Source organism: Harmonia axyridis, chromosome 1, assembly GCF_914767665.1.
Source record: "Harmonia axyridis chromosome 1, icHarAxyr1.1, whole genome shotgun sequence".
NCBI classification, from domain to species: Eukaryota; Metazoa; Arthropoda; class Insecta; order Coleoptera; family Coccinellidae; genus Harmonia; species Harmonia axyridis.
Genome location: NC_059501.1, coordinates 15359758 through 15378379, shown reverse-complemented (window position 1 = coordinate 15378379; position 18622 = coordinate 15359758). Strand labels below are relative to the sequence as shown.

The 18622-nt window shown below is 32.1% G+C and overlaps 1 protein-coding gene across 1 annotated transcript; it reads left to right on the top strand.

Annotated features, from left to right (window-relative positions):
- Window positions 1-1212: 1212 nt before the first annotated feature.
- On the top strand, window positions 1213-17570 carry LOC123678126 (guanine nucleotide exchange factor subunit Rich). Its single transcript, XM_045614966.1, has 21 exons — window positions 1213-1424; window positions 1478-1585; window positions 1640-1792; window positions 1853-2036; window positions 2098-2231; window positions 2741-2832; window positions 2892-3165; window positions 3242-3397; window positions 3776-3973; window positions 5277-5637; window positions 5937-6214; window positions 8382-8529; window positions 8585-8694; window positions 8754-8885; window positions 9048-9287; window positions 11101-11215; window positions 11270-11540; window positions 11676-11938; window positions 13376-13919; window positions 15286-15474; window positions 16120-17570. Exons 1-21 carry the CDS (start codon window positions 1284-1286, stop codon window positions 16460-16462), a joined length of 4434 nt encoding a protein of 1477 aa, XP_045470922.1. The 5' UTR covers window positions 1213-1283; the 3' UTR covers window positions 16463-17570.
- The last annotated feature ends 1052 nt before the right edge of the window (window positions 17571-18622 follow it).

The following is an 18622-nucleotide window of genomic DNA, read 5'->3' as shown; positions in this document are numbered from 1 at the left end:
ATATAGAATGTTCCCAAAATTGCTTACAAAGTATCACAATTAAAGTTGATATAATATTTCCCTGATATAAACTACAAGACTCATTGTTCTGATTATCACCAAGCTCAGTATTTAGAAATCTATAGCAGAGTGAACTTAATAGAAAATGAAAAATTATTTTTTTTTCTGAACAAAAAAATGCATTATTGACCTAATTTAATGAATCCTTTTTAAGACATATCTTGATGTCTTCAGGAAAAATATTTCTCATCCTAAACCTATCCATTGAGTTTTTCTTCTGGAGTCACTTTGCTGGTCCGAGAGATGGCGTCCTACTCGGCAGAACGGGACTAAACATACCCGTTCCGGTACAGAGGGGAAGGTGTATTTGGCAGAGATCACTGCGTTTCTTCACTGATGATTCCATCAGTGGTCCTGTGATAATAAAACATCGCTATCTCTTGAAAGAGGACCTACCATTGAAATTGGTTGAGAAACCCCTCGTCAAAATTTATTATGTTTTGTATTTCGCACCACATTCACTCTGAATCGCTTCTGATATCTTTTTCTATTAGAGGTAAGGAATTTTGACTGTTGCTAGAGGTGCTTAATACATAGGTGATCCGAATTTTATTACTTCTCTCCTCAGAATCTGCACGTTTTCTGCTAGACATATTCTCATGAGGTGCTTCCTGAGGCGACAATGCCCTAAGAGGAATCCAATACCATCTTAGAATCGATATGCATAAAGGTACATTTTCACGGTGATAGTACTATCAACACGATAGTGATAGTAACCATCGCAGCGAGTGTAAACTATACGATAGTTATCACTGTGAAAATGAGCCCTAGGTTAATTTACACCTATTTTTCTATTGTATCGTTTCCATGGAAAAATGTTTTTTTAATAAAATACCAAGACAAAAAAGAGAAATAGCAGTAAACCAGTTCCTGAGTTCCAGTCCCCAGGATTATCTAAATCAGTGAACTCAATAAACATATTTTAAAATTTTTTGGACATCTCAATCACACGATATTAAACAAATATTTTAGAGTAATAATAACAATATTGAAATTACTGTAATGTGTTTTATTGATCTGAACGTTTATGTAATAATCATCATAAAATAGTTACCCAACAATAGGGACATATACCTCACCTCATACCAGAGACCTCTGACCTGAGTCCTGACCTTACTGGATTTTCTGTCACTCAACTTCAATAAACGTCATTCTAATTTTCAAAATAGTATTATAGGTTATATTTAATTTTTTAATAATATACCTTATACAATGACAAAAAAATGTATTTTCCCATAGGATGGCCAAAAGTTTTGAGAATACCTGAAGTGAGTCAATCGAATCTTCAACAAATAAGTTGCAACAGAGATAGGGTATTGTTTTCGATATTAACTAGAGATAGTTTAGGTATATGGTTTTGTAAGGTAAATTGGAATAAATTAGTATTTAAACAGTGTCCTAATGGACTAAATTTTAGCCATGTGTACCGATTGTGTTTCACCAAAGAACTTCCAAATCTTTGGAAAAATATGGGACAAATATTTTAGCAGAATGGAAACCAGACTCAAGTATGATAGTTGTAGTGGTAAGCATTTGTTTGAGGCAAATTGAACGTTTTCTAGTAACATTTTCGCTCTAGACTTCAGAAGGACATCTTTTATATTACAAAATTGGAGTTGTTTCTGATCAAAAAGGACTGTATATGCAAACCGATTCTCCTCAAGTAAATTTGCGAAGGGATAGTGCTGAGCTATTTATTAAAGAAGTGATACCTTCCCTGTTTTTAGAGTTGGTGAGATGTTTGTCTGTATAAACTAACAATATTTCTATTCATATTATCGTAATTCCTTAGTGCAATGAAGTTTTTGTTTGGGATGGAAAAATTACTGGAATTGTTTGCATATCTATGACTGAATTCATGATTTCCACATCTGAGGGTCATGTACTGAGATATAGATGGGATGGAACGCAATTTAGAGACTACAATTTAGATTTACGTAGAATTCCATTTTGTATCAATCAACAAGTATCGAAAGGTAAATGGATTATAATAATTTTATCTAATAATAATTCTTCCTAAATTAAACTTTTTTTTAGCAATACCTATTGTTGAGGAAAATACTTATATTATAGATATTGATTACTCTCCACTTGTTGGAGGATTTTCAATTGTTTTAAATGATGGTAGAGCAGCTTTTTTAACTGCTTCTTCTTTAAAATTTGATCCAAATGTAAGTATAGCAGACTCGATTGAATTTAATCATTATATTTTTTGAAGATTTTATTCTCATCATGAGGATTTTTTGAGGCAAAATACTGAAAGTATTGTAGGATTTGAGATCTATGATCATCTTATATTATAGTATAGCATTAAAAAATTCACATGGATTATTAGGTATTAAACGTGTAGGTTTTCAAACCCATTTTGAAAGTTGTTGGTTATATTTTGCAGTAAGTGTTGAAGATAAATGAAAATTAAGACTTAGTATTGTTTTATTTATCATTTGGATACAGAAAAACATATAATGAAGTACTATATCTATGTGAAATTATACAAATTTTTACAAAATGTACAATTTTGTCTTCCATAATATAACCTAAACTAAAACCTCAACTCAGAATTAATAGAAGACCCTTTGGTCCAAAAGATAAGTTTTAATATTTCAAACAAAATAGTTGTAACTCTTTCAGAGGAGATGTTCCATTTAAAGCATTACTTTATGTGTGTAATTATTTTCAGCAAGTGCAAGGAATTTGGGCTCAAGGTATAGAAGATGCAACTTGTACAAGAATTAATCATAAATATAGACTGATTACATTTGGAAGAGCAAAGTGAGTAATAACGAGAATATATGTTTTCTCTGTGTCATTTATTTGTTCTCATATTTTAGTTCTGAATGTATAGTATACCATGTAGATGAAAGCACTGGTGGTTTAGAAATATCTCATAACTGCCAACTGAGCACTAAAGACTACCCAGGTTACCCTGGTGAAATAAATTACATGTTGTGGACGCCAGACAGTTGTGCACTTGTGGCGTCCTGGTCTAAAGGTGGTATAGTTATATGGTCAACGTTTGGTGCTCTCCTTATGTGTTCTCTTGGCTGGGATTACGGACTTAATGTTGATGTACAGAAGTCAAATCCATTACAGATATTATCTATGGTAAGATCTCAATATATCTAATATTAAACATTGTGATCTTTTGAAGAAAAATGTCAAATTCCTAGTTTTTCAACAGGAATTTGCCGCAGAAGGTTATCAATTATGGTTTATCCAGAAAAAACCATTAGATAATTCCACGGATAGCACTAGTTCTGATTCCCAGGATAATTTTGACACTTGTTTATTACAAATGGATTTTGTTAAAAGTGCCCTTGCAGCAAATCCTTGTATGGTAATATATTATATATAATAATAATTTTGTTTACATAGTGATTCACATGGATTGAAATTGGACTGATCATTTTTGGAATTATGGGTCACTGAAATGCTTAAAAATTTATTCAATGCATTGTGAATTACTCAAACCCCTTTGAAAGTAGCGGAGCAGCCTGCACAGTTGCAACAATTATCGAAAATTTGTTGTGAAAGAAAAAATTTGTTGCAGTTCTAAGTTTTTTTTATAGGCTGGATCTGTTAATTTAAGAAATATTACGAATGATCAATAATAAACAATAAACTTCTCTCTAAAGAAATTTATTTTTGAATATAGTTTCAATTGTAACACACATTGATTTATTTGCCTAAATTACTAATTTGTTTTTTTTTTAAGAGTCATCAGAGTCATCTATATCTTCAAGGTGAAGACAAGTTATATGTCAATTCAGTTGATACATTGTTGAAAATTTTCTCTGAAAAAACTAATAAAGATGAAGGTTTTTTCGGAGAATATGAATCTTTAGCAGAGGGCAGACAATGGTTGATTATTTCTGTTCCATCGGCTTATTCTGGAACCAATTGGCCAATAAGAGTAAGTTCCAAATAATTCAATTAGAAGTTTGATTATTTTCATATTATTCTTCTCTGTTTGATTCTTTTGGTCCCAACATAAATTCATCTTAATATTGATTGAATGTGAAACAGGAAAAAGCTAAAGAAAAGATGTAGAGAACAAACATTGGACAATAGAGACAATGACTGCATTGTATATATACAGATGTCTTGTGTTCCTTCAGAATAATTGTAATTATTTTGATCAGTATAGAAGCCAGAGTTGTACTAGACATACCTTGAGACATACCCAACCATATCTTTATCTATCTGTCAATCTTTCACTTTGTAAGAATGATGTGGAATTCATGTGCATGAAACTATACATATAATGCTTTTCTCTAATTCTGTGGTTATTCCGTTCATTCTTCCACATCTTGTAGAACAAAATCGTGCGAGAATATATCAGAAACGCACAGTTTTCATGGTTATATTTCATTATTATATGTTGTCCGAACTTTCCGCCACGGCTTTATCTGTCAATTCAACAATTTGCCTTAAAGAAATCAGTTCTGCCAACCAACATTTTTCAATGCAAAAATCACTAAATGATATTTATGGAAATATTTCATTAATTTCAATAAAAATGCAATGAATTAGAGAAAATAATGTATAATACTCGTACAGAAGGCTCATTCTACCACTCGTTCAATCCAAAACTCGCCACTTCGTGGCTCGTTTTTGAATTTTGAACTCGTGGAAGAATATCAATGCCTTCTGCACTTGTATTATAAATAACTATTCTATTGTTCATCAAATCAGTCAATTTTTAAAAAAATTCAAGCAGCAAGCTTTTAAATTCTTATTAGAAATAGATCCATATAATATAGGTGAATACCTGGATATTTGTACCAGGTGATAGGTAATTTTCTACGCATTTTCTTTTCATTGCTTATTCAATTATTAAAAAAAAAAACTTAACTCATTTATTTATTCAAACAGATATATCAAACTTTTCCCTGAAATAGTTGATGTAGTGCCTCTCGAATATTTACATGTTCTCATCTGCTATATTCATAGTTTTCACAATCGGTTCTTTTCAGAATTCAAATTAATTAATTAAGTATACAATGAAATGTTTGGAATAGAATCTCGAAATTCATTCTGTAAGTAGTAAAGGATTTTTTTTGGCAGTCTGGCAATGATGTTTTCCTCTGATCACTGACTTCATGCTATAGCCTAAAATCAATACTATGGTTTCATTGTACATTTGAAAATATATTACAATCTGACAACTTGAGAATTGTGTGTATCTATATCTCAGTGTAAATCTATATTTTCAGTACTCTGCTATTGATGCTAATGGTTCCAACATAGCTATAGCTGGAAGATCAGGCGTTGCTCACTATTCATTGCAAACTAGAAAATGGAAACTTTTTGGCAATGAAACCCAAGAGAAAGATTTTATAGTTACTGGAGGATTACTATGGTGGAGAGATTACATGGTTATGGGTTGCTATAGTATAATTGAAAATTCGGATCAACTCAGATTTTATCCAAGAGATACAAAGCTGGACAACAAATTTTCAAAAATCCTAGATGTGCCATCGTCTGTTCTTCTCATCAATATACTACAGGATAACATGATCACTTTTGGAACAGATAATCAAGTTTGCATTTGGCTGTTGAAACAGCATGATACAGGTATTTGCATTGTTTTTCAAATTCATATTGAAATTTTGTGTTGATTTTGAAGACAGTTTTTTGGTGGATTCAATAATTACAATGACTAAACTAAAAGTCTGAAATTGATTTGTACATCTTTGTTATTGAGCAACCTTTATATCAAAGCTCACCATAGTTTTGTAATTATGGATCTTAAAATAACAGTTTGAGATTGATAAAATACATTTCACAAGTATAAAGTATTAAAGCGCTACTTTGTGAAAGTATGGAGTCCTTTACTATCACTTTTTTTTTAATATTCATATTAATTTTTTTAGCTGGGAAGGTTGAGGTATCAAGAGTACAACTTATTGATATTTCATCTCTTGCTCCACATTCGGCTTGTATAGCTTCGATCACCCTAACATCCCTAAGAACTGAAATTGGGCGTGGTCAACAGCAGTATGCGGAAAGTATGGTAGTTAATGTGAGTGGTAGACTTTTATTGGTACAGCGGGAAATTTCCAGTGAAAACCGTTATACTTGTTCCATGCCAACTGTTCTTGCCAGTTGTGTAGAAAATGTATGGGTTCCTGCTAGAATGCAACAAGATAAGGTAATAAAAAAATATAGTACTGTTAGTTTTTTCTTGTTTGTATTGAATTTTTCTTATATAGGGTTTTCCAATAAGAGGTTTCATTGTAAAGAGAAAGGTATGTCATTAACGATGGAAAACAATATTAACTGTCAACCAAATGTCCACCAAGGCTATGGTTGCAGCTTCATATTTTTTTTATGAAATGTTCCATGAGCAATCCATACATTTGCAGATGTATGTCCTTGATAACTTCTCGAATTCTATCTTGGTCTTGAATCAATTGTGGAGCACTGTTATAGGGCTTATCTTTCACGTGACTCCAAATAAAAGAGACTTAACATTCATTAAAGGAGCTTTCTTTAAAGTTTAATGTTGCATTAAAATTTTAATTCTCTATTAAACGGTGTTTTCGCCAAGAGTACGAGCTGCAGCAGAATTAATCTCAGTTGTTTTTAAGCAACGAACATAGTTTGGAATCTTCACATAACTGACTGGTTCCAAATTTTTCAACTAGTTTCAAGACAAGCCAAAAGTGCTTTAATTGTGCGATCCGTTACTATAAAGTTTTTATCATTATTGTCGTGAATTTTAACAATTTCAATAATAATAGAGACTTTATTTGCCAAATTCTAGGGACATCGTTCCATTTTTAGTAATGGCGTAGTTTTTACTTGTCAAATTTCAAAATATGACAGCTGCCCAGATAGTGGGCTATTCAAAATGAAACCTCTTAATGGAAAACCCTTTATTATAACTTTTTGGATAATCTGTATACTACGATGTCAAAAAAACACTGGGAATTGATCAATGAAGTACAAAATACAGGGTGTTTCCCAATTTCCCAATTCCGTGAAACTTGAAGGTGTTAGTATCACTTATTTGCTGACGATTGATATTTATTGATAACCGAAAAACAATATTTTCCGAGATATTTGATTTCTTGTGTTTTTTTTTATTTCTCACCTTACTTCATTTTTCGCCAATTCTTTCTAAATTGGGCAAGTTTGATTTAAATTTTGGATTATGTATTTTCATTAGGCAAAAATATGCTGTATTGGATATTGAATAAGAATTATTATGATTTGAAAGTTGGTATATAAAGGAAAGAATAGTAATTTTTTTACATAAATTTGCCTGCTACTTTCGAATTCCTCAATTTATGTATGACAAAATTATTTTAAAAACTTGCCAAATTCCTTATTCATTTCCTAAAAAAGTTGTAGTTAGAACTTAGATTTTGATTTGAAGGGAAAAGTAGCGAAGAAAGGTAAGTATTGAATTAAATTTTTTTTATTTCAATTAAACTCAAAGTTTCAGTCGAAAATCAATTATGTTTAAAATGACCTCCACCATTTCTTATACAAGCACGTTGTTACTTTTCGCCTGAATTTTACTCTCAATCTTCTCGCTGCTTCATCTATTCAAACGGTGTTAGATCCGGACTTCTCGCTGGCACCAAAATATTCCAAAATTATAATCAGACGTAGTCAACTTAGAAAAAATTGACGAAAAATGGAGTAAGGAAAGATATCTTTTAAAAATCACAAATATCTCTTAAACACGGGCTGTTTCTGAATTGGAGGTACAAACGAAAATGAGGGATTCCTTGGATAATTTTAGGGAAAAAAAAGTTCTATGAACATGGATTCGCAAACGCGTACTTTTCGAGCTACAGTTAAAAAACAGAGCTGATGTGGCCACAGTGTTGGCGAAACAATTGTCGTATTAAAATATGGCCGTTCAAAATTCTTTATATACACTCAAAATTTCAAAACGATCAGATGTTTAATCATGTATTGAGTTTTTTTTCCTTCTTTTTGAATTTTCTGTCTTTTGAGCGCTCGTCTCCGAAACGATCTCTCTTTTTATCTAAAACTGTCATTACTTTATTACAAGAAATTCCATTTGCAATGCAAAATTTAAGATATATTCGATAGTTTTATCCATTATAAAAATAGCGAAACTAACTTGAGGTGAACTTATAAAACAGGATACTGTGAACAAATTTACTGACAGATGACTCCAAAATTCGCGTGATTATAGAGAGCATTTGTGACGACTTAGTATCAATAAAATTTCAACAATCCCTTCGAATTTTCAAGTTTATCAATTCCCGGTACTTCTTTGACAAAACCCAGCGTTATTAATTTTGCAAATTAATTTTTTGCATACTTTGTTTGAATAGGTCCAATTGACAGAAGCACTGTGGTTATTTTGTGGGTCACATGGAATGAGGGTATGGTTGCCACTTTTTCCCAGAGATAAAGATAAAGGCCATTCATTCATGTCAAAAAGGATAATGTTACCCTTTCACTTGAAAATATATCCTTTAGGTAACAGAATCATTTTATACCAGCATCTTCCAAAATAATTGAAGTTTTCTTACAGCAATATTGTTCGAAGATGCAATAATTTTAGGAGTAGAAAATGACACAGTTCTTTATTTGTCTGATGCCGCTACTCCATTCTCCTTACCTTTCAGTGTCCTTGAAAGAACTGTGAGTTAAACCTGTTCTTGAACCCAAAATTTTATATAATCAACAATATTCTTTCTCAGAGTCAGGTTTATCTTCATCAAATACTTAGGCAGCTGATCAGGAGAAATTTAGGATACCATGCTTGGGAAATAGCTAGAAGTTGTATGAGTCTGCCATATTTTCCTCATTCTCTGGAACTTCTTTTGCATGAGGTATGTGATTAATATATTATTTGCAAATTTTGAAATAACAACTCAAGTTTTGAAGTGAATGCAAAATGAAATAATGAAATATATAGTATGGTGTCTATTGACTCACCCTGTATATCATAATATTATTGCAATCCCCCATCTACAAGGTGTATTGGTTTTTAGGTATTGGAAGAAGAAGCCACCAGCAAGGAGCCGATACCAGATGCCCAGTTACCTAGCGTAATTGAATTTATTATGGAGTTTCCAGTCTATTTGCAAACAGTAGTCCAGTGTGCAAGGAAAACTGAAATTGCTCTCTGGCCTTACTTATTCTCAGCTGCAGGGAAACCTAAAGATCTGTTTCAAGAGTGCATGACCAAGGGGGAATTGGATACTGCCGCTTCGTATCTCATTATTTTACAGGTGAAAACTTTTTATTTTATTGCAAAAATTGTATGGTTTAATAAGTGTGTTTTTGCGCGCTTGTTTTCTAAAGCTTGCTATTATTTTATCCATAGTTATCGTGTCCACAGCGGATGGAATCGATTTGGATCTCGAATTCAACATCAGTGAGTCGAACTTAATTCTTTGAGAGAACTCCTAGCTCAAAATCTGTCCGGCCGTCAGTCCGTTGTGTGCACGATAGCTATCGAACGAAATGTTACAGAATCAAAAGTTTCAGGGTAGGTTCAGGCTCTGAATATCTCGTTCGTTAAGAGGGGTCTGCATCGTTACAGCGATCAGTTCAAAAATGAATACGCTTTATTTTACGCGTGTTTTTAGAGACCAGCGAGTTATATGAGGTTTTCAGTATTATTCATCTCAAAGAGTTCATCACTGGGGGAGTATCCTTATTTATTACTTTTTTTGGAATGGAAAAAAAAAGAATAAATAAAATTTTTTATCGAAGAATAAATATACCAACATTTATTTTTTTATGATTTTTTCCCATAAAATTTTATCATAAAAAGACTCGTCAAAGGCTGAAAATGCGGTTCTTCTAAAATTAAAAATAAAGATGTAAAACGTACTTTGACTTCTGGCATATGGTAGAAAAGGACGGTAAATCAGAGGAACGTTTGAGATTGCTTCACTCATCCTGAAAAGTGGTGGTATCTCAAAAAGGCTGAGGAGAGAGGAGTAGCTTAGGTCACGGGAATGCCACAAGTTATACACCCCTCTTAATGGAAAAAATCCATTTTATTGTTCTGGAGTTATACTCACATAAAATTCTGTTTTTCGATTAGTTGAAAAAATATTAATTCAATCGAACTGAAACTTGGGAAGCAGTTTGAATATAGTGAAACGGATGTTCATGTAAAATTGTATCATTGGGAAAATAAAAAAAGTATTTGTGAAACCGTTGTCAAAAAAGTTCATCGATAAAATGTCTAGAAATTTCGCTATACCGGGTGATTTTTTTGAGTTGAGTCAGTCAAAAATCTCGAAAAGGAAACATCTAATGAACAAATGCTTTGAATGAAAGATTAATGGTTTTGGGCGTTCACTTATGCCAGAATTTTCCCTTGTTGGGTTAAGGAGGTCAACTTTGGAATTTAAAATGGGGACCCCTGTTTTTTTTATTGCAGATTCGGATTCTACGGCAAAAAAATAAAAAAAATGTATACGAAAAATTTTCCACAGATAGCTCTTTAATCGAATTTTGAACGACCTTCATGTATCCATTCCAATAATAAATCACACAAAATTTCAGTTGTAAATTGTCCAACTATTCGTTGAGACAGTGGATAACGTTCTGTGCATAAATATAGACGGTTTGACGGAGATTTCTTCTAAATTACAAATAATCTTCGTTAAATTGATACATCCTTATTAATTAAAGGGAAGTATTTTGAACCGAAAACAAATAATTTCGCCATTTTCAAATATCAATGGCGTACAGTAAATGTATTGAAAACAAACAGTTCAGCAGAAAACGTTCAATTTTCATGTGAATGATGTAACGGTTACGTTAAGGTAGTTCAGACGGAAAATTCAAACTCGAGTACAGAGCCATCTATGACAATTCATGAAAGTTCGTTCAAAAGTTTTGTATTTTTTGCCGAGGAATACGAATCTGCAATATCTGCTAATGGATTTTGTGTAAAAATAAAATGAATAGGAATTTAACGTTCGCAAATGCTCCTTAGCTTGACGTTCTACCCTCTTATTTTATGATGACAGATATCTGGGCAATATTGAAAAAAATCAACAAAAACATTTTTGCATTTTTCAGAATCTAGAGACCTCTTCAGTAAGTAGGCAATACGCGACATTGCTTTTGAACACGGCACTAGATAAGTCGAATTGGGAAATAGCCAAAGATTTGGTTCGATTTTTGAGAGCAATTGGTTTGTGTTTTTAATTAATTTTTCACCATCCGTTTTCTAACATTAATTTTTTAGATCCGAATGATGTAGAATCTCCAAGGAATTCATTCATTTTACCTGCCAAATTAGGTTTGCCACCACAGACGCCTCCAGTGTCTGCTAATGCCGAGGATATATCTCTGGTTTTGGGGAATGTACAAGGCCCTAGAGTGCGTAGTTTTAGTACAACAGTATCTCCTAAATTGTCCGGTAATAGTGTGTCTGCTATGAATTCTATATCGGAGACTCTACCAGGGATGCGAAAGAAATCTGTTCCAACTTCTACTGAAGTGAAAAATGAAATAAGGTAATTAGATCGTTAACTACAGAAATTTTGATGAAAAATTGTTATCCCTAAAACTGAAATGATGGGTTTTTATGCGATACAGCGGTTCAAGGATTTATTTGAAGTTTATCTGAAAGTAAGAGGTTTATTTTGCAGGGTTCCTGGAAGCTCTACAGCAGAGGAATTCTTTATTGATGTTATACTTCAGAAACATGCAAGACGGTTACTTTCTGGTCAACATCTCATAGATTTAGGATATTTTGCTGCTCATTTGGATTTTCATTTAGTTACCTGGTTGGCCAAGGAACGTGATCGAGCTGCAAAGATTGATGATTTTGTTGCAGCTTTCAAGAAATTACATTATGATTTCGAATGGCCTTATCCAAATGTCACAATTGCTCCTAGTGATAATACATCAGGTAACATGAACATCAACTGTTTCTTCATAAATGTTAATAGTCCAGTCCACAAAAATGTACAGGGTGTTTATAAGAAGATCATGAACTTGGACAACTCAAATTCATCAAAACTCAAGATTTTCAAATTAAAACCTGTATTTATTATTATTTCAGTCGATTCTACTCCAAAAATATTGAGGGTAACTTAAGCAAACTCTATACCTAAAATGAATACTTCAAGAGTAATCGAGGAAGAACTTTAAATGAGGAAAAAACACAATTCCTAACTGAGTGGAGAAGTCTGTAACTTCCGGAAAACACAGAAAGAAACTAAATTCCAATGTTTGGATAACTAAATTTTACATTGCATGAATTATAACTAATTTTTCGTTTGGATTGTTGAGATAGCCATAAACCAATACAATTTTCAATTACGAATAATTCATTACAATTCTTGAAATGTCGAATTTAATTATCGAAACATCGCATTTTAGTTTCTTTCATTTAAAGTTCCTTCTCGATAACTCTTAACTCTTTCAAGTACAGTGGTTCAAATTTTGAACCACGCTTTTTTTGTACGGTGCAGGACGGTGGGGTAAAATTTAAACCACCATATATTCAGTCTTCTACCTAAAAGGGACACCGGTTTAAATCGTACACCACTATTGCGGACCGTTTATTGGGTTATACAGAGTATTATGACTCATTTTGTTTTGACTGGAAACGGTTGTTCATTCGAGAAATGCGTATGATTTGTATCATTCCGCCGCGGCCGGCTTACGCGATATTCTTTTAGTGTACCGCTAGGGTTCTATTTTCACTGGAATTCCTGTACCGCAAAGAGTTAAAGTATTCATTTTAAGTAAAGGGGTTTGCTGGAGTAACCCCCACTATTTGAAAATATTGAGTTTTGATGAATTTGAGTTGTCCAATTCATGATCTTCTGATGAACATCCTGTGCATTTTTCGTCCAGGTTCATAATACAACGTATTATCAGAATCGAAAATGATAAAGGTTTTTTCGAAAAAAACTTTTTCTGCGGAAATATTCGAAAAAGTGTGAGTCCTCGTCGTCACCATTTTTTTTCATAAGAATCCCATGAACCGTTGAGTTTTTACCCTAGGTATGGTATATAGCTGAAATTTTCCTCAAAAAATCTATCTGATGATGCAATAATATACTGGGTGTGCCATTTGAAATAAGAAAGTAGTAGTTTGTTTCCGGTATAACCGGAAGTTGTAGAGATCTGAAATATTTTAGGGCAAAAAATCATTCATCACTCAACCCCGACCTACAAATTTTCCTCACAAAATTATTATTAGTTTTCCATAAGCGTCTAATAGACCATCGCGGTGAATCACCCTGTATATAATGATGTAATAATTCACCTGACTTATGAATATTCCATAAATTTCTTGATTTGTGTGATGACCTTGACCATATATATGTCTTTTCAGCACCCCAATCGCCATCAGACAGCGTCAATTCCAATATAGCGGACTACTTAAAAGCGTTAAAATTAGACGTAGACCATTATTTGAATGTTTCTAGTAGAGTGGGCGATAGTGGTTATATGAGTTTCCAAGGACAGCCCTATTCCGGGCTTGCGGGCCAAATGAACACTAATGAAATCTCAAGTCAGACAATAGGTACAGAAATGGAAGAGATGGATAATGTAGTCAGCGACCATGAGGCTCAGGAAGAAGAGACTGATTGTGCCAAAAATAATATCGAGAATCAACAAGAAGACCCGCCATGCTCTCTATCATTGCCTAAAAATGACCTATTCAGTGCTACATTGAACTTGCGACAAAAAACTACTGAATTTCCTTCTAATATTGCTGGATCTGTAACTAGTCTTACTAGTTCTACTTTGGGAGACGAGAAAGATTTATCAGATTCTTTCAGTACGGAAAATTGGGAAATTCCCTCATCTCAAATTTTGGAACACTTGGCAAAATCAGGTGGTAGGGGTAACCACAAATCCGAGGTGCAGTTAAGGTAAGTAAATACATGTTCGCCCATAGAAACTTAATATCGAGGTTCCATAGAGTAATAAACATAGATATAGGAAGTATCCGCAATTTTTACATGTCCCCAACATGGTTAGAATATGTTGTCGGATTGTGATATATTTTCAAATCCGCAATTTTTCTATCTCATTATAAATGTATATTATATTGAATGAAATATATTTATTTGAGTGATTCCCGATAAAATATGCAAATTCGAATATTTGGAATCCGATATTTATCCTAATTGTCGAATTCAAAATAAGTAGAATATTTATTATTTTCTGTATCTACCTGCTGAAATCCAGGGTTTGGCAACTTCTGGTTGTTTCACGTCGTTTGGAGCGCTTGAAGTTCGTTTTCTGAATTCCTGATATATTTAGGTATTTATTTCAATATATTTTGAGTTAATATGAAACTTTGATTCACCATGGAACATTAGACTTGCGTTCTTTGTGGAGAAACTCGCGAATTATGTTGAATACTACACTGATATGTTTTCTTTTCCGCGCGCTTCATGTCAAATTTGATAGTTTATATTGGGGACAAGTCAGCGAACTTTTCAATCTCACTCATACAAGAAGACTCAAAAGGACATGGCCAGAAGATCTTTGTGGATAGAACTCAGTCTTCCGTAACCGGATGGTAACTGTCTCATCAAGACCACACAAAATATTTACTTATTACCATATTGAGTAGATTGTAAATTTGCAATAAATTAATAAAAAAAAAATATTGGGGACAAAATTTGCTTTCTGAAAATGACATATCGTCGGCTAAGAGTGTAAATCTGCTAAGTCCATTTTGAACAATTTCACAGGAGACCAAAAAAACCGTACAGTACAGTGTTATAATAATAATAATAAGAGAGTTTATTCATGAAAATACATTCAATGAACTCTATTGAATGTATTTTCATGAATAAACTCTCTTATTTTTTTGGTCTCCTGTGAAATTGTTCAAAATGGACTTAGCAGATTTACACTCTTAGCCGACGTTATACTCCCTCTATCTATGTTTATTACTCTGAAGGAGGTTCTAAGTGCTAATACCACATACTTTATTGTATCACCTTTAAATAGGTACCTTTTGAAAACACATTCATCAACTACAGTACTCGAGGTGAATCTAACTGATGACTATTGCCTGGTAATTGTAACATGAGTAATGAATAGATGAAAAATGTTCAGAAACCAAAAATCCATTTATTATGATGTAAATGGTAATGATGAAATGTAAACTAAATTTTAAATTTTTATATTTATTTTTCTTCTGAACCTCCATATACAGTTTTCGTTGTTACATCCTGTTATATATTTCATCTGTATCCTTCATCCTGATTTTTTTATTCACAGATATTTGTTACAATTTTTCTTAGAAGCAAGTTGTTTAGAGTGGTCCTTGTTGATATCTATTTTGCTCAGAGATGCAATGGCAGTTGTTCGAACTGTTAATGCAGCGAAGTCATCAGATCAATCAATTGAATCAGTAACGAGACTGAGGCAGCATTTATTGTTGCTCCACTATTGGACAAATACTGAGTGGTAAGTAAAATAATTTTTTGTTGTGAAAATATATGGTTTATAACCACTGATCTAATAATGAATTGATAGCGCATAGAGAGGGAGGAATCGACTCTAACAGAAACGATGTGTAGACCTTTTAACCTGAGGTCTAACAACTCATGTTTTGATTGGATGAACATATACGATCATTTTAGATTACCTGATTTGGCTTCCCTTATCATATGACGCCCATAGTTTAAAACAGAACACATAGTGAATACTATGTGTTGTTGGTGTTTCCAAGACAAATTGAAAATATTCTCTAGTTTCATAGTTATCATTAGCTCTAGACAACTACTAAATAGCCAAAAAAAAAAAACTGCTTCAATCCTTCCCTGTGCTTTCTTGGGTTGTTCATGAAAGATTTTACTTTGTATGGTTGATTTATTGGATACTATCGCTAATCTTTCTTAGATGACTTTGACTAATGTTTACATCGAATTTGAACGGGTTGGTCGATTCTATAGTTTTTATACAATTGTAAAACATTTTGAAATCAAATCAATGTTAGCATAATAATTATTCATTGAAAAAATGAATTTTGATGTCAAAATATTAGTAAAATTTGCGTTAATTTTGAGTTAATTATTCAAATTAAATAAATTCATCATTTCATATTTTCAGTTTGGCCTACCGCACTTTCATGCTAGCCATACAAAACCAAATTTCCGTCCTAACGAAAATACTCACAACAAAACACCAACAGTTACAAATTGTGGAATACCAGCAAGCTCTGACAGCTGCAACAATGAAGAAATCAACACCTCCATCCTCAAATAGATCTCGCCATAATAGTACAAATCAGGATAATCTTAGCCATGGTTCCAAAAAAGAGAAAAAGGATGTTGCTATGAGTGCTAATGACAAAAAGCTCAATGAAATAATTGTTCAGAATTCGGTTGAAGAACAATTTGATGATACTCCGGAAGAAGATAGTTCTAATGGTAGAGGTTGTAATATATCATAAATATTTTTTTATTTATATTTTGTTGTACTGATATTCATATTTTATATCTTGTTTTTTGGTAGTAGGAAAGTAGGTTATAATTTAATTTATAATTCTTAGTTTCTTACCTTCTTTTCTAACACTTATAGGTACAAGGAAATGTAACATTTTATTTCTGAGCAGTACTAAATTATAACGTAATTTACTACAGAATCAATGATCAAAAAGTTCAAAAGCTTTGTCATTTCTGATACCTAATCATACACTATCTCATTTGTTGAATGTAACTTAAGAAATATGAACATATCAAACAAATATGTGTTAAGATGGGATGAAAATAATTTTTTTTGTTAACAATACTACTGACAAAAGTTGGTTCTGAATTTCATATAACTTTTAATATTTTTAGGTTATTTTAGAGAATTTTGTTGTCATGATGTGTGTTCAGGTACAACAAATTTTGAGTGATAATTTAAAAATAGGTCGTTATCCATAATTATTATTAATAAATATAATTTTTTCAGCAACATCGATTTCGTATAATAACCGAATTAATATAATTTCAAATAGAAAATTAATAGTACTGATAATGTGACATTTTACATCTTTTTGTATAGATTTTACTATATTTTATTCATTTTCATGAGGTGAAATTTTTGTCCACTATATGCATTTTGGTACTGCTCTACTTTGATGATAAATCATTAGTCAATACATTAATTCCATGTATAATAAAAAAAAATTGATACTGAAATTTGGATGATTATACCTTTTAACTATCTCTTCAATAAATGTGATAGCAATCAATTTAATAATAAGGAAAGGTATTTTTTCATTCCAAGGTAAATAAGGTATAAATCAAAATGTTAATTTCCAAACGGCCCAGATGTGTTACATAGAAAATTTAGGAATGATATTATCACAGACATATACAAGTATAAAATTAATCAATCTCTAATTGAATACTTCAGCTAGAAGAGAAAAATTCAATTCCGTTTGAGTATTCTTTGTACCTCCATCTGAGCCATTCTATACAAATTATTATTGTATTCTTTAACTTCTTGTACTGATTCTTCAAAACTTATAACACAAGAAATTTCCTTATAATAAAATTGTTTTACTCATCAAATTTCATTTCATTTGGATGTTGAACCTTGATAAAAATCAGTTTTCACTTTGACATGTGTAAAATCCACTGAAAAAAATCGAGAAAAACACTGGTTGATTCATTGGACTATTGCGCCATTGGAGACGACAAAATGATATGCTAAAATTCAGCAAAACATTCACATTCAGGTGATTATATGGCATATAAAAGGTATTCATCTCAGCAGTGAAATGACATAAAACTTTTTCTAGCATCTTTACCAGTTACGCAGTTTTACCAAAAAATCATCATTCTCACGCTTTTTCGTAAATTTTGTGTTCGATTGCCACAAATTCATCTCGATCGAATCCATAGTTTTAAAATTATCGGGAAAATAAAATTTGAATCGATATAGGCGATTCGGGAGACAAGAACTCAAATATGCCAATGCCAAATATACTAATGCCACTCTATTAAAGTATCTATGTAATTTATTATCAATTATTTGCTATTATAGTAATAGTAATAATGTTTATTTCATGATTAGTCTACATTCATTATTTGCTATTATATAACGTAATTTCTCAAATATTAAAGGTAAGTTGTCGATGAAAGAGATTGAAGATATTTAATATAATTCCAATTTCTTGATTGTATAGCATCCAGTTTTTGAAAAATCAATATTTCGAACTTGAGTTTTGAGCCTTCAAAATTGTTAGATTTTTATTAAATTTTTTGAAAATATCTAATTACAAAGTTGCTGATTCACGATAAGAGCTCTGGACAGTGGAAAAACAATTTTTTTCAGTTTTCGATTCTACTTTCTCCAAAACTTAGAATATCAAAATCCCAAGAGGGGTAAAAAAAATATTTTACTCGAACGTTGTCATTGGTAATAATTCACAATTCAGTCCTTCTCTTTTCTCATTTCGAAATGAAAATGTTTCTTTATTATGAACTTATTTTCAAACAATTAATAACATCCCGACTGAAACTTTCTCAAACCTACCGCAATTTTATAGGGTTCCGTTCCTTAAAACTACTGGGCAAACAACATCCATGCCAAAACTATATCGAACTCGACATAAAACTAA